The sequence below is a fragment of the Drosophila willistoni genome, assembly GCF_018902025.1.
Source record: "Drosophila willistoni isolate 14030-0811.24 chromosome XL unlocalized genomic scaffold, UCI_dwil_1.1 Seg142, whole genome shotgun sequence".
NCBI lineage: Eukaryota > Metazoa > Arthropoda > Insecta > Diptera > Drosophilidae > Drosophila > Drosophila willistoni.
Window position 1 is genome coordinate 8,551,335 of NW_025814053.1, and position 20,348 is coordinate 8,571,682.

Consider the following 20,348-nt stretch of genomic DNA (forward strand, 5'->3'; position numbering starts at 1 on the left):
TTGTTTAACTACAACTACAACTTAAATATATATATATATTTAGCATATATATATGTGTGTGTGTGTATGTATGTGTGTGTGCAAATGTGGCTGAGGGTGTGCGGGTGGGTGCAGAGGTTACTTCAAATAAATATTTACAAAGCAAACATGGGAACAGGGCAAAGAGAGGGGGGAGAAGACAGACTTAAAATAGTGTTTAAAAAAAAAATAATAATAATGTGTGTGGGTGGGTGTGGGTGTGGGAGCGCGACAGAATAAAAAAAATAAGATATATATTAATATATATATATATGTTTTAACTGGGCCATCAGCTCACTGGGCCGCTGCTGGCTTAGCCGTTGGCTTCTTAATGGCCTGTACTTTCTTGGCTGGAACTGATCCTGTGCTTGACACTCCTGTGATTGTGGTTGTGCTGCTCACCGACGATGAGCTGGGCCCAAAGGGTGAGCATGTATCCCCCCCCACCAGAGTCGATTGCTCCACATTTGTGCCCATCGATGAGTTAATGAAATTAATGTATTGATGCAACTTGAGAGCGGCTATCAATGAGCTCAAATAGTCATTGATATTGCCCTTTTGGACTTGTTTGATCTGTCGGGAGACATTTCTATAGACGCGACGTGAGATCTTATTGGATAAGCGGCCGACTGTCTGGACGGTGTGTAAGACTGGATCCTCGCTGGCGGGAACTGGCACTAAAGTGAGAGAAAGAAAGAAAGAAAGAAAAAATGCAAATTTTAGATTAATAAGATGGAAACATAATGATTTCTAAACAGTGGTTAGTAATTTTTGGATTTTTTTTTTGTTGCTTTTGGTGGATCCTAAACTATTTGATCTTACCATAAAATTGTTCAGTTCCCTATCGATAATGCCTATTATCTCTGGATTTCTTCTAATGTATTCAACTATTTCAGTTATGATTCTCAACGACATGGATAGAAATACTGTGGAGGCAGCTACAATGAATCTAGCATCAACCTCTTCTTCTTGATCATAGTCCCCAATATTAAGGACTAAATATATTTTAACCAAAATCATGATACCAAAGAGAAGAAAGAAGAAAAGAGAAAGAAGAAGAGAGAGAGAGAGAGAAAGAAGAATTTAGTAAGTAAAAATAAAGTGGAGTGGGTTGAAGAGAATCAAGTTTAACTAATATTCTTTAAATATTTTGAATATTTCTTTAAATTTTTTGAATCGAAAAACACAACAAATTCTATTTCGAGATAGGAATTCACTATATATGTATATATCCATTGAAAACATGCTTTGTGTTAGAAACAATATACGATACGATACGACAAATACGAGAAACTTACTGTCATTATTTTCAGAGCTTTTGCCATTTTGCACGACAGCATTTTGTTTATTATCTGAGAATTAAAAATTATTTACGTTTTATTTATAGATTTCTTTTTTTCTTATTTTGTTTACACACAGCAAATAGAATGGCGAGAAAACAACAGGAGAAACAAAAAAAATTAACGCCTAAACACCTAAATTTCAAATTGGAAATTCAAATGGGAACCAAGCCAAAATGCATAATATAATATCTAATACTGTGTGTGTTTGTGTGTGTCTTTAAGTCTAAAGAAAATGGAATGGATTCAGATCGGACATGCTCCCTGCATGAATGAATGAGAACATAAAAATATACATACCATTATCCTCTTCCACATCGGATTCACTCTTGGGGAAATAATATTCCAAGAGTCTTTCAGCTAATGCTGTGGTGGTATCCACACCATTTACCGCCAAGCTGCCATATTGTGTGGCAAGGACTTCATTGGCCTTCTGCCAGGCCAAATCCTTCAAGGAAGCTGCCTTCTGTTGGCCAGCTGCCTTGAATTTAACCACACGCTCCAAATGGGGTTGAACGACATCGATGACTTTGCTCTTGGCCTGATTATAGATCTCCTGTGGTGTATCCTTAATGATTGGTGCCTTAACCTCCAATTGTTCAATGCCCTTGACAATGGTCTGGTCCACATAGGCAATGGGTCGATCTAGTTTTGTGACAAATGGAACAGCTGTGGTCACAGCACGAGTCACACAATCCTCGGCGGCAGTAAAAGCCCATTCAAAGACACGATTTTTACCTAATAAACAAAGCAAGAGTGTGAAAGAGAGGGAGAGAGTGGGAAAGTGGAATTTAGATTAGAGAGTTGAAATTTCTGGAAGGGCTACATACACATACACACACACTTATATGTATGTATGTAGTGTGGTATGGCAGCTAAAGGCATGTGATAACAAAACTTATCGTCATTTGTCAGTGACATTTTCCAACTGATAAGCAATTGCGCAGTTTTTGTACTTGGCAAAGGTGCTTCTCCCTCTTCCACCTCACCCACCAACCAACCGCCCATCATACACATTTATTTTTCGCACATCTCTCTTTATTTTCCCCACACCATCCCCCCCTACATTATGCTTAGTATTTGTTATTTATGTATCTGTCTGACAAGTTTAGACTTTGATAGTTTGTCATACAGCAAACATCATTATAGTCATCATCACGATGATGATAGTGATCACAAAAAAAAATCACAAGTTTAAAGTCCAACTACAAAAACAAAAATACACTGGCGCCCCCCAACATCTAGCCCAGGCATTCGCCTACGTATTTTTCGCTTCGCAATATTATGTTATGTAAATTTTTTTGGTTTTTTTTCTTGTTTTGTTTTTCTTCACTTGAAATAGTTCTTTGGTCTGGTCTGCTCTGTCTACGTTTTTTTTTTTGCGAGGGCAAAGTTCAATACTAAGAAAAGAATTTAATAATTTGGTTGCTAGGTCATGGCGATTGTTTTTGATTTCTTAGCACGTTGTTGTTGGTGGTAAGTTTGTGTGCGTGTGTGTGGTTGTGCGGTGTAGTTGCAGCAATCAATCAATGTATCAATTAACTTTAATTGAGTTCAATTCTGATAAATTTTTCGCTTTATTGCCGGTTAATTTTATTTAGTTCGAATTCGAAAACTAAGAAAATGGCGTCGTTTTATTCGTTCGTTCGTTTGTCCATTCGAAGCAACGGTTTTTCTTGCACTTTTTTTTGTCTTATCCGCACAAATGTGTAATGCAATAGGCAAAAGTTTTGAGGTTGCGTTGTTGGTTAGAGTAGGAGGAGAGAATGCGGAGGCGGAGGAAGAGGAGGAGGAGGAGTAGGAGAAGGTGAAGGAGTTCAATGCCCTCACTTCGACCGCATTGCCGCCGCCGCCGCTGCCGCTGCCGACGCTATCGTCTTGTCCTCTGCTAGGCAGAGCACATTTTTCTTTTTTTTCCCCCCTATTTTTTTTTTTTGTCTTCTTTGATTTTGAACTTACCCTTTACTTTGCCATAGACATCTTGTGATTTATCCCATGCAGCATTAACCACAGGCAATTTAATAATACGCTCCAGGGATTCCAGATGGGGCAACAGATCCTTGGCATTGGCATCTTTGCCCTGTTCCTGATCCTGTTGCTGATGCTGAACTGTCGAGCCATTGGCAATTGTGTGGTTAACGGTGGCTCCATTGCCTGTGGCACTTTTTTGCTCTGCACTGGCCATGTTTCTTTTTTTTTTTTTTTTGGTTTTGGTTTTGGTTTTTTCTGTTTGCTTTTAACTTTTGCTTAGTTTTCACTTTTCTTTTTTATGATTTCTGGCTTGTTGCGGCACTTTTTCTTCTTTCTTTCACAGAAAAAAACAACTTACTAATAGTCAATGTGTCTGTGTGTGTGTGTCCGCCGGTTCACTCTGCTTTTTAAAGAACTTTATATATATGTATATATATATATATATATATTGGAATTATGATTTCTTATATGGAGCACACGCACGTCTGAAAACGTCTGTCTATGTGGACATATATATTCTGACTGATTTGTGAGCTGCGCGTCTGGTTTATTTTATTAGGAGGCGGCGAGCAACGAGAGACCCACTGCCGACGGTTATCTCGTTATACCCTTGAAGGAGGGGTATATGGATTTTTAAACGAAACATCTTCAATATGCAATAAACATGAATGGAGACTAATTTTTGGCATTCCATTCTACTAACCATAATATTTCACACCTAAAATATAAATGCTCTTTGAAAGAGAATAATTTTTTATTAAATTTTTAGTTTAGGTTTAGGTTTTTAATTTCAAGATTCAAGAAATCTGTACTTAAAACGAATTCTAAATTTAATTTGTTTACTAAGCTTAGTTTGGGTGAAAAAGAAAATTTGTTAAAAAATAATTTGTAAAATTTGTTAAATACTTTTTCATTTCTTCAAAATTGCATTTTTCAAATCGATATTAAAGATTTCTAGAAAAATGTTGAATCGATCTTTTAAAAATAATGCATTAATCTTCTAATTAATATTATGTTAAATATAAAGACAACATTTTTCACGTAGAAACTATGATAATACATAATATTATTTAGAAAAAAAGGAAAAAATTTCATTAAAAATATAAAATTTTAAAACAGAGTTTCTACAGGAAAATTTTGTCTTTAAATTTTATAATAATTGTGCCCCAAATAAAACTTAATTACTTATTAAAAATTTCTATATTTTATATTATAAACTGCATTAAAAAAATTATTTATTTATTAAAAAAACATATTATATTTCTGATCATGGAACTAATAATCTAAACTAATATTTCAAATTCGATGCGAATCGAAAGACCATAAAAAAGGTTAATATGAAAAACGGACTATTTATGTACTTGTTTAATAGTCTCTCGTTTAAATAGATACTCGTTGATATTTACTATTAATCCATATTAGTTGATAGAGAGAAGAAGGAGAAGTATATGGCAGGGTATACAAACTTCGTTTCAGTAAAAGGTAGCCCCGGGCTTTTAGTTTTCTCGCTCCCATCTTGCGCTCTTTGACTCTCCATTGCGCTCTCCCAATTTGTTTTTTTTTTTTCTTTTGGACTTTGTGGGGGCCTCTCGTTACCTTTTAAGCCACAGTGACGTTTAAAAGTATGATGAAACCTAAGGAATGATTGTATTGTGTTGCATAGTCGATGACTATCCAATGTTTAAGTTACGACTAACTAAGAGTAGATTGGTTAACATAGGTGAGATTTTTTCTTGGCCTTCAATTGGAGATTTTGAAACAGAAAAGTGGAAAGACTCTGGATTGTTCTTTGTGGCATACAATTTGGATAGACTGTGCTTCGATCGCCTCATGTCAGGTTGAACTAAGAGGGATTGGTTTTGGGGCGGGGTATTCGTAAGTTTATAATTTGCTTTTTTTATTGTTATTTTTGGCATCGCATTGTTACTTTGGACCTGAATTGAGTTTCAAAAGTGAATATGACGTTTTCAAATTGCAGTAATCAAACTAAGTGAACATTTGCATATTTAATGGCTGAATTATGTGAATGAGATACTCAAATGGAATACTTATAGTCCATATGTACCCACATCTCTTGGCATATCAGTGGCAAGATTGAGATGATCACAAGGATATACATATGTACATATGCAAGATCAGGCTCTGACAAAGAAAAGGAAGGAGGGAGAGAAAGGTACATACATATTTATGTATGTATGTATGTATGGATGTATATAGAGCGAAAGCACTTAAGAATATTGTTAAATGTTTGTTTGTTATATGGGGCTTGACAACTAGATTAAGACGACAAACAAAGTAAGTATATATATTTGTATATATGTATGTGTGAATGAATGTGAATTGAAGTACACATTTCTCCTGTATGTATGTATATATGGGGGCATTTCCATTATCAATCGCGAGCCACGCAAAAGCTACGTGTGACCTTTGGCCCAGCCGCCGTTCCGTCGCCTTAGTCGTTCCGTCGATAACGTGTACATATACATATACGTATACGTAATGTATGTATGTATGTACTATATAGTATGATAATATTGCATTTGCCCAGTTGCAATCGGTGGCAATCATGTCGCAACCGACACAAGCTATAGGAAGCTGTCTCCACATGTATGTATAACCCGACTGTCCCATACGTCATATATGTAGATATATGCATAAGTATGTGTGTACTTGTGTATGTGTGTTTAACAAAGTTCCAAAGTTCATTCCAATGTTCTGTGACTAAACGAAAACAAAAATTACGAGCACTATGAGTGAACAACAATGGAATGGTATGAATAAAAAAAAAATAAAAACTATTTCTACATAAAGTTAATACATACATACATATGTCTGCCTGATAAGGTAAAGCAGTGCCAGACGGCTAGCCATAAACATAACCATTTAATAAACACTCATAACATGCTGATGATTATTCTATTGAAGTATGTACATATATATGTATGTAACAAATGCACCTTTCATCAGTCAATAGTTTACATCCAAAGTTCAATTCATTTAATCGATTGTTCGTCATGGCTTTAACTTGGTATGTTGTAACTGTTAAACGTTAGCCAACTACACACACACACACACACACACACACACACACACACACACACACACACATACACACCTTGTCCATGTGCTTATAGTCATCGAGATACTTATGAAATGAAATATAGACTTGGTTATCATTTGTTGTATGTAAATATGTATACATTGATGTACATATGTATCTACATCTACGTATGTATGTATGTATTAAGATTGTTCAACTACCAAATACAAGTACTTGGTATTACTCAAGTTTGTTTTTGTTTTCTTAATGGACTTTGTAATCATTGTAATCTCAGTTACAAATTGCGCGTTTGTTCCATTTAGCTTAGAACGCTAATAAAACCAATTGTTCAGAGTACTCTATAACAAATACTATATGTATGTATATGTATGTATCTCTCTTTCTATCTTATAATATACATATATTTATCATAATCGTACGCCATGTGAACCCTATATCATCAGATAGGTAATCACTTTGGTGCCAAGTCCAGGCTTTATTTGATCAGAATCGTCTAGTCAAATCTACCTCAAAACAAGTTAGATTGAATAGTTCCAAATAAATTGTTTAATTTCTAAATAATGAATTTCTTTTAAATACTAAGATTTCTAGTTGTCTATTCGAATTGTTAATGCCTAAAAATATAACTTAATGTGTGTAGACAAAACTTAATTTACAATCGAAGTTCCGTTTGCTGATTAGAACAAAAAATTTTGTCATGGTTTAGTTTGGGGGTCTTTTATTATCACATTGTTTTGTCTGTCCTTAGATATGTTCTTATTGTTCCAATTGATGCACTTACATATATACATACACATATATCTATATCTATATTTAAACTTTTAGATTGCATGACATTTATTTGGAAATGAACTTTGGATTCAAGTGAAAGGTAATTTTGGTAGTATAAGTGTTAGATGGCTTGATGTGACTGATAAGAAAACTGAAACAATTTCATTAATTTCGGTTTATTTAATAATATTACTCATTTCTCACTCTCTCTCTCTCTTTCTGTGTTTCATTCTCGTATAATTGGAGCTGAGTTATATTTTGTCAATATGAGAAATGACTTCTGAACCCATAAATATATATACATACATATATGTACCTACATATGAAATGTGCGAGTTTTTCTACCTGCCCCCGTTAAGTACGTAGTAAATGTTTATCATTAAATTTTGTTTAATTTGTGTTCTGTTTAAATATTAAAAGCGTGTATTCGTCACACACACAAAAAGAAAGAGACAAAAAAAAGTTGGAATGAAAACAATTTCGGACTTTGTACGGTCTACGTGCTGACGACAAGTCGGACGAGTCAGACGTTTCGAGACTTTGCTACACTTGGTGGAAAATTCTCTCGGCAAAGGAGAATAAACTTTGTATGTATGTAAACAGAGCTCTTCATTGGTTTTGCCTTTCCATCTGAATCTCGAAATCTGTTCTTGTTATTATTGTCATCTGATGCGAAGGGGGCGGTTAAAAATACTTTGTTAATCCACCTTCTATTCCAATTACCTATCAGGAAAACGTCACCACAGTCGGTGGAGAAGGGGCGTCGGTGGATTGTTTATAAATTACTATGTGTGATGGCAATTGTTCTTGGGAATTATATATGATATGAAAGCATTTGAAGTATCTTTGACAACAATTTCCACAATTCGTAAATATTTATATAAGGATCGTTTACAAAGACCTTGCACACTTGAAATCTGATGTAAAGTTGTTTTAGATTGAGGGCCGATCTCTTGGTGTGACATATCTTAGCTTATCTTCTTCCTAATTACTTGTAATTTTTACGCAATGTTTTTAATATATTACAGAAGCAAACAGAATAATACATTGATTTTTGAATTTAACATTAAGGAATTGCTAACTTAATATTAATGCTATACTCGGAATTGTCCAAGGCCACAGCCAACGATTCATTTAATTCATTTTAGTTTCGTTTTCAAAATGTAAGTTATTTAAATGTAATCTATCCTAATTAATAATAAACAATAGCATGAGTTGTTTTGTTTCTTTTCGAAATTTCGAAAACACTTTGGTTGGTCTATTTTCCTGACTTCTTGTCTATAATACAGAAGACCACGACTAACCTGTAGATAATTTTCAGTACCGGATTAAGTCAGCAGATGGCCTATACGAATTCAAAATAAATGAATTAAAAAAATTCTGAAAATTCTTAAAAACAATTTTTTTTTCGAATCTGCGTGTACGAATTGACCAAATTTGTAAAGATTTTCGAAAATGATTCCTTGTTTTAAGTCTTTTAAATTCCAATTTTGAATTGGAATGTAAATCACGCTAATGATTAAGTTATACAATTCTATATCCTATTCTGAAAAGCTCTAATATTAAAAAGCACTTATTTAGTACATATTTAAAAAATTCAAATCTCGTGAACTAAGAATTTTTTGCATTTTTTTAAAATATCATCAATTTTTTAATGCCTTTTTAAAATATGTTAAATTGCGCTTAAATTGACATATCTGAGTCCGAGGAATATACTTGAAATCATCAATGTGTTTTTTAACACTTCTCACTTTGTAAATCTCAGGAAGAATTTGTATTTTCAGCTGAATAATATAACAAGATTATTTAAGAATGAAATTTCATTTTATTTCTTTTAGGAATTCAAATTAAAATTTTACTGACTTTCTTCTGATTTGAATCCTGTGCTTGGTTGTTGTCCGTCTATGGAGATTGCAAGTTCTTAGATGGATTCATTTGAACTGCAAAGTATTCCCCTCATACATCAAAAGTCCGGCCAAATATTTGTATACACTTGTTGTGTCTGCTATTCCATTAGCATTATCCATGACTTGTTCCCAGACTTCTAATCAGACGCACTCGTTTAAGTAACAAAGCTAAAAACTATATTTGATAATAAAATAATGAAAGAAAGAAAAAAAATATGTATACAATAGAACATATTTTCAGTTGCTAGCATTGACTTTGGCTGTGGCCGTGCCCATGCACTTGGAACGTGTCATAGGATTGGGGAACTTCCGTTCTGGTGTCTTTAGCTATATATACATACATACATACATCGATTTAGTTTATTTCAAATAATTGACTGAGGTCTTGTCGGAGTTAAAGAAGACTTCTCTATTCAATTTTCCTTCGAAGCGTTATTATGATAATGTATTAGTTTGTTTTTTATTTGGGTTTTTTTTTTTTGAATTTTTTGTTTAAAGTATATATATATATATTTAATAGCAATTTGTTGTTGTTGTTGTTTGTTGTTTGCCTGCAAATTGTGAGTTCTTAACCTTGATCTTTTATTTTTGGAAATACACACATACATAAATGTGTATGTGTGTATTATACTTGCAGGCATATTGTCGCATTATACTTTCCGGATATAAACGATATAGAATGCCTGTTCTTGCCAGAATCGAAATTTATATATCTATTTGACGCTTCCGTTTACAAATCAATTTGTATTCGCTATTCGCCTTCAATTTGTTTGCATTTAAATTAGTGATTTCCAATTCCAAGAACGATTTGAATATATGTAAAATCGATTTGCAAACCTTTTCAATTGTTTGAAATTCTGGTACATCTCATTTCTAATATATATACCAATACATACATAGGTCCTATGAAAGTTAGAAGAAATAATTGGCAAAATTTGAGAGAAATAAAAAAGTTATTTTACACCTTTTTATTTTGCTAAACTTTCTTTAGTTTAGTATGTTATAGTATAATTAATAAGTGTATATACTGAATTTCATTAAAATTTTAATTGATTGATTTCGTTGCATTAGTTAATAAGTCTTTGACCATTTGATTTAATTATAGTTTATTAAAAAATCAAACCACAACAAAGATTAGGTCAGGTTTCTAGGCTGGGAAATTGAGATTCTGCCAATGTAAATCGCACTGGGTAATTCCTAATCTTTAGTCATTTCCAGCTTAGTCACTCCTCGGCATGTGCCAAGGAAACTTTCGAATTATCAGTAAGTATAAATAAAAAAAGAAACTTGTGAAGCTCTAGCTACCATGTCTTTCAGCATTTGGTGAAAGGGCATTGGGCCAATTTTGATTGCCTTAACCCTAAGATTTATTACCTTTGCCATCTTGCCACCTTGTTTGCTGCTCATCTTGATGCATTAAAAACATTTAACTAGTTATGACTACGATGCCCAACGAGCTGTTTAATTGTTAAATTATTCACCCATATGCTTACTACTGGTTTGAGTGCTATAATAATGATCAAGATAGAACGATCATTGCCAACTATTTTAACGCAATTCGTAACCAGTTTGTCCAGTTTCCAAGAATGAATTGTCGATTGTCTTACCCTTGGCTTAATGGCGAATCTAAAAACCAACAAACTGCCGCAGCTTTAGTCAAAGTTTGCGTTTCAGGCAATCAGACGTACTCTTTGTTTTAGCTTAACTCACTAAAAAAAAATCACAAAAATGTCAACTAATAGCTCGACTATTCTAACGCCATTGGCAACACCAATGCCTGGATCAGGAATGGGCAATGCCACAACATTTACTTTGGATAATCCCACATTCTGTTGCTATCTCTTCTGGTCCACAGTGTTGGTGGCTAAAATGCTGCTTATGTCCTTGCTAACGGCCTTGCAACGTTTCCGCTATAAGGTGAGTGCAACAGATCTTTGTCGCATGTCTGTGATCTACCATTTGATCCATTTGGTGTTTGTTCGCTTATTCACAGCTACTGGGTCTAATTCCATTGGCCCTAAGGCGCAAGGTAAACCAATCAAAGATAATTCATTACAAACATTAATACAAATTAGATAATCAAGTGTTTTCTTTCCATTAAAACACAAAAACATAATACGCAGTAACAGAAATTCCATTTACATACTTAACGTCTAAATCAAGGGTGCATAGAAAACAAGTTATTATGGTAAATTTCAATATGCCCCAATTGAAAATTAATAATATCTATATCTCAGTTGATAAATGAAATTAGATAAACTGTCACATAAACTAAAATGATAATATTATTGGTACATTTATAAATTGTAATACGAATTAAAAAAAAAAAACTTGAATACATATTGATTAAATTTCTAAGTGCATGAAGGCATTACATGTTTTTTTAAACAGATTTATACTATCTCAATTAATTATTTTCTAGATTTTCCCCAATGAGGAGGATTTATTCTTTAAGAATCTTGAAGTCAAGTTTGATGATCCCCATGTAGAGCGTGTACGCAGGTAACTCCCGCAATCTATACCTTCCTCCTATGAAATAACAAGAAAGAAAAAAATATTTCTATTTCAGGGCACATCGCAACGATATGGAGAATATTTTGCCATATTTCATTATGTCTTTGATCTATATAAGTACCAATCCTAGCCAGGCAATTGCCTGCAATCTGTTTCGTGTTGCCTCCGTAGCACGCATTCTGCATACATTGGTCTATGCAGTGTATCCGGTGCCACAGCCCTCGAGAATTTTGGCCTTCGCTACGATGCTGTGCATTACCTTTTATATGGCCGCTGTGGTGGCATTGCGCACGCTAAGTTTCATTTAGCTTGTTGTAGTGCATTAAACATACTACATATATCCGTTTTGTTTAACAATTTGTGTTTTTCTATTTTGGTTGGTTTTTTAATTTAAGACTATATCTATAGTATGAGATACAACAAGAAAAAGAAAACAGTTCTTAACAATGGGCGGCTTTGCCATTAGACACTTGATTCATTTAGATGTTGAATCCAGCATCACGCATGCATTTCTTGTGCGCCTCAATCAATGTCGTGCAGTTCTCCTCTCCTTGTTCCACAATACTGTCAGGGGGGAGGGGACGAAAAACGAAATGAATTTCAAAATAGAATGCAATTTCGGGGAAATGTTGCGTCACTCACCATTGATCACGTGCTCGCTTAGTCTCGGGACAGGCGCAGCAGGCCTTGCATTTTGGTTTCTCGCCGGCTGCAGAACCTTGAGTGGCGGATGGAACAGTTGGTCCCGCTGCCGCCGCCGCTTGGGCGACTTCGACTCCCTTGGATGTGTTGCTGCCCATTGCTTTTTCGAGAATGTGTGGACTGGATGAATGACTAGAACAATCTGCGGGTGACGTTTGTGGGAAGTGAGAATGAAAATGACTTTCTCTTTCAATGTTTTTTATATAATAAATAAGAATGTACGTACTGTCGCAAAATATATTTCAGATATCTCACAATTTTTGATTGAAGTTCATCTCTCACAGTAGAGGTGGGGGACTTATTCGTAGCAATTCCGATAGTATCGTTGGTTTTGCGAAATCTCGATAGTATTTCTAGACTATCGATAGTTAACTGCATTTCACCACACTGCTCATCGATTACGGTCTATCGGTATTGCGTTGGGCGCAAACTTTTGAACGAAATGCAGAATACGATATTAACTTCTTGAAATATTGAAAGATGTACTTTTGGTGTGAACGAAATTCCAATTTGCGTTACAGGAAGATAAAAAGGAACGACCTTTTTCACAAGACATGTTTTTAATGTGAATCTCAGTTTGAATTTACCTTACTGATCTGCAGAGTTAAATATACAATTTTTTATTCTTTTGTATTTAGTGTCAAATGTCTTTAGTGATGGATAATTTAACAGTAAAATTTAAAAGACCAGTGATGGTAAACATCCAATTTGGTAATTGGCGCCATTAAATGTAGTTGAGAGAATGTTTGATATTTTCAACAACATATATCGCAATTTTTGGCAAATCAAAAGCAAATGCAACTGATTGATTAGTTGGATTCAAAAAATTTAACCTAAACGGGTTTAGCATTATTTTAAGTTAATTTAAGTTTCGATAACTTACAGCAGCCCTGGACAGAGCTGCCAAGTGGTTTGATGTTTATCTTCTTCTGAGCATGTAGCAACTCTACTTTCTATATATATTAAGCGTCTTAAAAAAGCCGCCAATTTTTGCAGTCGTTAAAATATTGTGTTTTATTTATTAGACATGGATAATCATAAACCGCACGAGGAAAAAAAACGCGAAGTTCGTTCTTTTTTGATGGCCCGCGAACCAAGCGTCGATCGTCGCTTTCGTCCTCGTCCGGAAAAACAGCAACGTTTATTTGATGGAATTCGCGAAAGTGAAGAAAGTGACTCCACAGAAAATGAGCTAACGGATACTGAATCCGAATATGAAGCATCAAGCACGGCCACAGCTGATAATCCCAGCGATGTTGAATCTGGGCCTCAAGTATTCCTGCGTCTACGCCCTGTAAAGATGTCATGCAAGGGATACTTGATCTCAGATTGCGGTAATGTGCTGGTCACCATGAACGCCAACACTGAGAACACCAGCAACAATGTAAATCGCATGGAAAAACATTTTAGTTTTACCACCATATTTGATAGTGAAGTTGGTCAACGTGACGTCTATGACACTTGCGTGGGCCCGCGCATCACGGACGAGGAGTGTGCCACAATCATGACCTACGGGACATCTGGTTCGGGAAAAACATACACACTGCTTGGTAAGTACGGATTGGCTGAAAAGCAAATTGTGTAATGTGTTATTAAATGTTAACCTTTTCGTCTTTAAATAGGTGACGATGTACGTGCTGGCATTATACCTCGCGCCCTTGAGCATATCTTTTCTATGTATAGTGCGAATATATATCACGAACCCAAACTCAAAGTAATCAACGAGTGTGTGGTATTCCTGGAAGATGATGCCACAATCATAGAACAACAAATACGTATCAGGCTGCTAGAAATGTGTCCAGAATATGCCCATCATGATAGAATTAAACAGGTTATTCGTGGAGACCATTCTTTTAAGCCGTTAGAAGGCAATGATTACTCCGTCATGATATGGGTGTCCTTTGTAGAGATATATAATGAATTGGTCTATGATCTGCTCGCATTGCCACCAAGAAAAGCCAAACTGGGCAATGTACAGCGAACGAATTTGAAAATTGTTGGAAGCAATGGCAAAGTATTTGTCAAGGGACTGAATCGAGTGTTCGTTAAGAGCGCTGAGGAGGCTCTCAAATTGCTACAGCTGGGTCAACAGCGTTCCACGTGTGCCTCAACTGCAGTAAATGCAAAATCAAGTCGATCGCATTGCATCTTCACTATTGATGTTCTGAAATACCACCGGTCGGGTATGACAACACAAAATACATACAAATTCTGCGATTTGGCGGGATCGGAGCGTGTAGATAAAACTGGTACAATTGGCTCCCGACTCAGGGAAGCTCAAAATATCAATACATCGCTTATGGTATTGGGTCGGTGTCTGGATGCAGCCGCTATGCCATCGAATAAAAAAAAGAATATACCATATCGTGATTCCAAGCTAACGATGCTTTTGCAGGCATCATTATTGGGGAAGGAGCGTCTGGCTATGATTGTCACAGTGACACCACTTGATCAATTCTACGAGGAAAACCTGAATGTTCTCAATTTTGCCTCAATAGCAAAGGATATTGTATTTAAGCAGCCGAAACAGAAATTCCATAGCACTCGATATTCCGGTTTCATAGATCCGTCAGTTGGCGTAATTTCTAGTGAATACATTAAAACCTTAGAGCAGGAGAATTTAAAGTAAGTAATTTTTTTTTTTATTTTTTAATTGCTACTAGTGTCTATCCATCCGAATGTTTGGAAACGTTTTCCAAAGAATCTTTCAGTTGTCGGTTGTCAAATCTTAATAATATAATTCCAACTTAAACAATTACTACTGTCAATTTATAGTCTTAAATCAAAACTTACTATATATGGTTTAAATTTGGTTTTTGTTTAGACTACGCTTGGAAGTCGAACGTTTGAAATATGAGACGACTCTGAAATTGCAACTCCAAGAGGAAAAACTGCGAAAAGAGCTATACAATACCCACCAAGAAATACTTGCATCAAGTTTGAAAGTGGTGAAAGATCAGAGTGAGAGAAAACTGGCAAACGTACGTCGGGAACATGAAGCTATGGTAAGTCCAAAGTTTTATAGTTGAGATTGATGCAATCCATTTAATTAAACATTTGATTTTATTTTCAAACATAAAGATTGCACATATCAAACGGACTCATGCTGAAAAGATCGAGGATCTGCAAGACGAAATTAATGAACTTCGTGATGCTAACAGCGATGTTGAGATTATCGATGATGATGATGAAGACGATGATTAAACTGTTATTTTGTTGTTGTAACAGAGAGATTGGCATTAATTTTTAGTTTCGCATTGCTATTTGTTTGCGAGAAGCTGTGTTGATGTTCTTTTTATTTAGTTTTTAATTGTTTAGTAATAAACATTTAAAAGTGTCTCTATAAGATGAATTCATAACGCCAATAAATGAAGTTCAATTGGTTAGTGGCAGATACAAATGTACACTTAATTTTTTTTTCTATTTTAAAATTTGTAATAAAAATGTAGATATAAATATAATTAAATTAAAAATACTGTTCTTTTTTATACGTAAGTTTGTTTGTAGGTTTCTCGTTGATTTCGTTCAAAAAAATCCTTGTTCAATTATATACGACTTTAAATGTGTTGGTAAATATGTGTATTTTAGTTTTTAAGTTTGAATTTGTTTTAAGTTAATTGCCAACTATCTCTTTGACACACTTCTGAATAGTGGATATGGCTAAAGTAAGCAGGGAATATTAGGCAGCATTTTCAACCACTTAATGTCCATATATATTCTTGATCAGCTCAGCTCATATTCTTGTTCATTCATTTGGATCAATGCAAAGGCCTTTCAGACAGGGTAACAGTGCTCAAATTAAGCATATAGTCTTCTGTCAACTTGAATTCCGACGGAACGGAATATTAAATTGTTTAGCTTTTATAGAAACGACCGTTTCGAAAAATAATTCTGGCCAGTTGTGTTTCTTATGCGATTTTACCATCCTTTTGTTTGGATAATTTCATGATTTTTTGGAGGTTTTAATGCAGATTTAAAGATTAATTTTTAATAAGAAAACTGATATATGAATATACAGAATTAGCGATTCACAAAGTGAGGTTTTTATCAGAATATTTGAGATATTTTTTTTTCTAAAAACAAACTTGTGATTCCACCTATTTTCCGCAACCATTTCTAACTGATTTCAAAAAGTTATAACTCAATTTGAGTGGAATTTAGCATATTTTAAAATAACATTAAATATTTGAAAAAATTAATTTCAAACCGATTTTTGTAATAAAATAATATTTGCTTACCTGGCTCTTTTTTTAAATATTGGCAATGAAATCGGTGTAATTTTTGTCGGATTTTTATGAAACATGTATTATTTGACGGGAAATTTAATTTACTTTCATATTTAGATTAAGAAAAGAGTACTTCAGTTTAAATTTGTATCGTAAAACGGCGTCAAACCAAGAGACCTCAAGAATTAGATACTAAAACCCGAAATTTCGATGGGCCCCAAAATAAATACTGGAGCTAAAATGAACATTTTTGGTATGCAGTTTATCTTAGATTACCTAGATCTACAACTTCTTTAAAGAATACACATGTCTAAATATAGAAATAGAGATTTTGGAGAGACTGGGCTAAACTATTGACCGATTATTGGGTGAGGGCTATTTATTCAAACGCACCTGTAAAAAAAACGCCGAAAGCTAAATACAATAACCAACAAATTATTGAAAATAATTTCTTCATTAAATTTCTTAGGAGCCGAGAAAATCAAATTCAAAGTTAAAAAAAAGGGGGCTAACCTACTGACCACCACTGTATATATCACGAGAAAAATTTAGTATGCGAGTTTTTAATACAGATTGAAAGAAATTATTCTAACTTGAAAATAAGGACATGAATTTTTCAAATACTCAAAAATTTACAAAATTGGAGCTTCATGAAATTAAGGTTTTTCGGAACACATTGCAATTCATTGGCATTTTATTGCCTCGCTTAAACTGATAACTTGATAACATTTCAATTCAAAATAAAAAGCATTAAAATGAGATATTACTTTCGAAGAGCGGTTAAAATTTAGATAAGTTACAGTTTCATCAAGCTCAAAGTTTTTAAGAATTTTTAAAACTTTTTCAAATTGAATTTTTTGTTAATTTACTTCGTAAATAAAAGCGCGGGGCCTAATCTGAAGGGGAAGAGATGTCAAAGGATTACTACAATTTAAGATAAAAAATATATTTGAAAATTAATTTTATTACACATTAATGTGTATGTCCAAGTGTTTTTATTGATCAGTTAAACAATTTTTGGTTCAATAATTGTAAATTGCAAGCTTGAATTTAAAATATCAAAGAAGCTAACTTCGGCTATGCCGAAGTTTATATACCCTTGCAGTATACTTGGCAATAATATTTTTCCTTTTTGAAATTTCTTTCCCTGCAACTCAATTCATCAATACACAAACAAAATATTATTTCTCTTTTTACCACAAGTTTTTCTTCTTCCATCATTTTCTAAGCAAAGCACGGCACGCATACACATACAGTTCATGTAGCGTTGCGTGTGTATGCGTGTGCTCTGTTGATTTGATGATGGCAGTAGTAGGCAGCAAGCAGCGCTGCCGGCAGCGTTTGAACCGATTTATATTGACTGTAACTTGTGTTCTATTTATCGGATCAGATTCAAATTTTGGGATCTGAGATTTTATATCTATTACTATCATATTGGTAAATTTCATGGGGATACTCCAATTTTTGCAAAAATGTTTCTTCTAGAGCTATATGATATAGTGGTCCGATCCCAAAGATTTTCATACTTTATCTCACCCGGGTAAAAAAAAGCTCCCAAAAAAAATTTCATCCCGATAGCTCTTAAGATGGCTGAGTAAAACGCGTACGCACCGACGGACAGACGGACAGACGGACATGGCTATATCGACTTAGCTTCTCATGCTGATCAAGAATATATATACTTTATGGGGTCGGAAACGTCTCCTTCTGTGCGTTACAAACATCTGACCAATTTTATAATACCCTCTGCAAGGGTATAAAAATAACCTTTATATATTGAAATAGAATCTTAAAGCTCATGCACACACACACACATATACAAACGTACAATTCATATATATATATGCATGTACATATGTCCGCATGCCTATGTATGTACATACATACACACATACACGCACGTGCGTTACATTTCAAATAGCGCATAAATTTTGAAAAGTCCATGCAAAATCAAAACGAAAATTCGTTGCTGGACAGCAGAAGGACTCGACCTCCTGAATGCCTTCCTTCTAAAACTTCTTTGTTTAGCCCCCCTTTCCCAAACTCCGCCACCCACACACACACAAACGCACGCACAGTGGTTCCATATGTAATAATATTGTCGACACTTGTTTATATTGAGGGTGTTCCTGTTCCAATATAGTTCGGTTAAAACTTTCGTATAAACGATTGACAAAATATTGGAAACAAAATGTATTCCAAGAAATTGTAAACCTATTCCCAAATTGTCATCTCGAACTTTGGTGGGTTTTTGATCTTTATTTTTGTATCGTTTGAGTTGTTATCGGCTTACGATACCGTTAGATTCCATAGGTCAAAATTGAGTTCATGGAAAAGTGTTCTAAGTTCAATTGTTCAAAACTAATTTTCTTAAACGAGATATTCTAAAAGCGGTTAAAAATGTACAAAGAGAAAATTGTTTAACTTTCTATAGTATACTTTTGGGGGATCACATCTCTTGATTTTATATACATAGCTTATAATGTCCAAATATATTAATTCTTTCAAATTAGTCGAATGGTATGAAATATTTATAAAATTTCACTTGTTTAAGGATGCATTTAATTTTTGTAATTTCAATTGAAATTTTTAAACATTTTGTTGTTTTTCTTTCATTTGGGAATTTTAGTGATTCTGTGATCATTTTAGAAAGTATTATTCAATTAAACGTAAATTTATTTGCAAGCCATAATGTTTTGCTTCAATGTGCACAATTTTAAGAGGGCCACATGTGTGTGTGTGTGTGTGCTTCTATGCTGTTTCTCGCTTCAATCGCAATCCCAATCTCAAACCCCTCCCCGCCCCGCCCCCATTCCATTTCATATCGTACTACCCCATTCGGCAAACAAACGTTTCTTCATCTAAAATTACGCAGGCTTTCAGCTCTAGATATTTCCTTGTTGTTGTTGTTGTTGTTGTTCCTGCTGCTCTCGATGGGTGGACACACGAGGGATGTGGGTTGGAAGGGGGTATGGGGGAGGTGGGCTAAGCTTAAAATGTGCAAAAAGCGTAAGCCTAAGCTTTTTTATCGTTTCGACCATGAGAGAGCCAAGACCAAGGTTTCCTTTGCTTTTGTGATGTGACGTGTGTGTGTGTTTGCATGAGTGTGTGAAAGTGAAAGTGGTCCAAGCACTTACTCAGGCAAACACACACATACATATACATATGTATATGTATACAAATTTAAACTGTATGCGTGTGTTCGTGTTATAGTTGAAAGTTTCAATATTGGGCCAGAAGGAGAAAGGGAATGGAAAATATGTACACACATACATATGTATATATATGTATGGATGTGTGTGTGTGTGTGTATGTTTGTCCAACTGCCCAAAAACGCCCACATTGACAGCACATATGTAAGCACGCACACACACGCCATTGAATGTATGTATGTTATTTCACATATATTTACATTATTTATACACGCACACACACACACACACACACACCGACACATTGGCACTTTTGAAAAATGCGTTTTATTCAAACTGAAGTAGCCTGAACTAGCATCAGGAAGCAGTGGAAGGCATCTAGAATGGCAAACGAGAAGAGGACCATGTCACCAGTGGGTGGTGCTGGTGCTGATGGTTGTGGTGGTGGTGAATGGGTCGAGGGGGCGGATGTCTTTCAAGGTCTTATTGGTTGCTTGCTTGTGTATGTAGATATGTTTAATCTATGGAAAATTAACATATACCTACCACTATTGCATTGGATCAATATCCATTTCTCTATAGAAGGATATTTCTGTTCCTTTAAGTGGCCGTTGGGCACTGCTTTGAATCTATATTTAAACAATTATTAAGAAAACTTAATAAAAAATTAGTTCTTTATTTGATTT

General features: G+C 34.6%; 4 protein-coding genes across 10 annotated transcripts; 2 read left to right on the forward strand and 2 right to left on the reverse strand.

The window, feature by feature from the left end:
• Positions 1 to 244: 244 nt before the first annotated feature.
• On the reverse strand, positions 245 to 3,851 carry LOC6644691 (lipid storage droplets surface-binding protein 2). Of its 4 annotated transcripts, XM_023176900.2 has the most exons (5): positions 3,318 to 3,851; positions 1,659 to 2,096; positions 1,317 to 1,370; positions 841 to 1,013; positions 485 to 695 (listed from the first exon to the last, which is right to left on the reverse strand). In XM_023176900.2, the coding sequence occupies exons 1-5, from the start codon at positions 3,541 to 3,543 to the stop codon at positions 552 to 554; spliced, it is 1,035 nt and encodes a 344-aa protein (XP_023032668.1). In that variant the 5' UTR covers positions 3,544 to 3,851; the 3' UTR covers positions 485 to 551. The 4 variants fall into 4 exon arrangements, with proteins under 4 accessions (XP_002067293.1, XP_015033411.1, XP_023032668.1 ...); XM_002067257.4 differs by lacking the exon at positions 841 to 1,013 and having other exon boundaries at positions 245 to 695; positions 3,318 to 3,848; XM_023176901.2 differs by lacking the exon at positions 1,317 to 1,370 and having other exon boundaries at positions 3,318 to 3,850.
• A 6,887-nt stretch (positions 3,852 to 10,738) lies between these two features.
• Positions 10,739 to 11,936, forward strand: LOC6644690 (microsomal glutathione S-transferase 1). 2 transcript variants are annotated; one of them, XM_023176926.2, is made up of 4 exons: positions 10,739 to 10,985; positions 11,062 to 11,097; positions 11,491 to 11,570; positions 11,638 to 11,936. In XM_023176926.2, the coding sequence occupies exons 1-4, from the start codon at positions 10,797 to 10,799 to the stop codon at positions 11,888 to 11,890; spliced, it is 558 nt and encodes a 185-aa protein (XP_023032694.1). In that variant the 5' UTR covers positions 10,739 to 10,796; the 3' UTR covers positions 11,891 to 11,936. The 2 variants fall into 2 exon arrangements, with proteins under 2 accessions (XP_023032694.1, XP_002067292.2); XM_002067256.4 differs by lacking the exon at positions 11,062 to 11,097 and having other exon boundaries at positions 10,742 to 10,985.
• On the reverse strand, positions 11,134 to 12,584 carry LOC6644689 (cytochrome c oxidase copper chaperone). 3 transcript variants are annotated; one of them, XR_006954445.1, is made up of 4 exons: positions 12,511 to 12,584; positions 12,225 to 12,426; positions 11,842 to 12,146; positions 11,134 to 11,597 (listed from the first exon to the last, which is right to left on the reverse strand). XR_006954445.1 is itself a non-coding variant. In XM_023176927.2 (2 exons), exons 1-2 carry the CDS (start codon positions 12,380 to 12,382, stop codon positions 12,062 to 12,064), a joined length of 243 nt encoding a protein of 80 aa, XP_023032695.1. In that variant the 5' UTR covers positions 12,383 to 12,463; the 3' UTR covers positions 11,927 to 12,061. The 3 variants fall into 3 exon arrangements, 1 of the variants encoding a protein (XP_023032695.1); XR_006954444.1 differs by having other exon boundaries at positions 11,704 to 12,146; XM_023176927.2 differs by lacking the exons at positions 11,134 to 11,597; positions 12,511 to 12,584 and having other exon boundaries at positions 11,927 to 12,146; positions 12,225 to 12,463.
• A 648-nt stretch (positions 12,585 to 13,232) lies between these two features.
• LOC6644688 (kinesin-like protein subito) lies at positions 13,233 to 15,688 on the forward strand. Its single transcript, XM_002067254.3, has 4 exons — positions 13,233 to 13,834; positions 13,907 to 14,909; positions 15,109 to 15,289; positions 15,366 to 15,688. Exons 1-4 carry the CDS (start codon positions 13,312 to 13,314, stop codon positions 15,486 to 15,488), a joined length of 1,830 nt encoding a protein of 609 aa, XP_002067290.1. The 5' UTR covers positions 13,233 to 13,311; the 3' UTR covers positions 15,489 to 15,688.
• The last annotated feature ends 4,660 nt before the right edge of the window (positions 15,689 to 20,348 follow it).

Bases quoted from the DNA above. Each gene is read 5' to 3' on its own strand.
- LOC6644691 (XM_002067257.4), bottom strand. From the start codon at position 3,543: ATGGCCAGTGCAGAGCAAAAAAGTGCCACAGGCAATGGAGCCACCGTT. The intron at 2,097-3,317 runs GTAAGTTCAAAA...TTTGTTTATTAG, and splicing joins TGTCTATGGCAAAGTAAAGG to GTAAAAATCGTGTCTTTGAA. The intron at 696-1,316 runs GTAAGTTTCTCG...CTCTCACTTTAG, and splicing joins AAGCTCTGAAAATAATGACA to TGCCAGTTCCCGCCAGCGAG.
- LOC6644690 (XM_023176926.2), top strand. From the start codon at position 10,797: ATGTCAACTAATAGCTCGACTATTCTAACGCCATTGGCAACACCAATG. The intron at 10,986-11,061 runs GTGAGTGCAACA...GCTTATTCACAG, and splicing joins TGCAACGTTTCCGCTATAAG to CTACTGGGTCTAATTCCATT. The intron at 11,098-11,490 runs GTAAACCAATCA...ATTATTTTCTAG, and splicing joins CATTGGCCCTAAGGCGCAAG to ATTTTCCCCAATGAGGAGGA.
- LOC6644689 (XM_023176927.2), bottom strand. From the start codon at position 12,382: ATGGGCAGCAACACATCCAAGGGAGTCGAAGTCGCCCAAGCGGCGGCG. The intron at 12,147-12,224 runs GTGAGTGACGCA...CCCCCCTGACAG, and splicing joins AAGCGAGCACGTGATCAATG to TATTGTGGAACAAGGAGAGG.
- LOC6644688 (XM_002067254.3), top strand. From the start codon at position 13,312: ATGGATAATCATAAACCGCACGAGGAAAAAAAACGCGAAGTTCGTTCT. The intron at 13,835-13,906 runs GTAAGTACGGAT...GTCTTTAAATAG, and splicing joins AAAAACATACACACTGCTTG to GTGACGATGTACGTGCTGGC. The intron at 14,910-15,108 runs GTAAGTAATTTT...GTTTTTGTTTAG, and splicing joins TTAGAGCAGGAGAATTTAAA to ACTACGCTTGGAAGTCGAAC.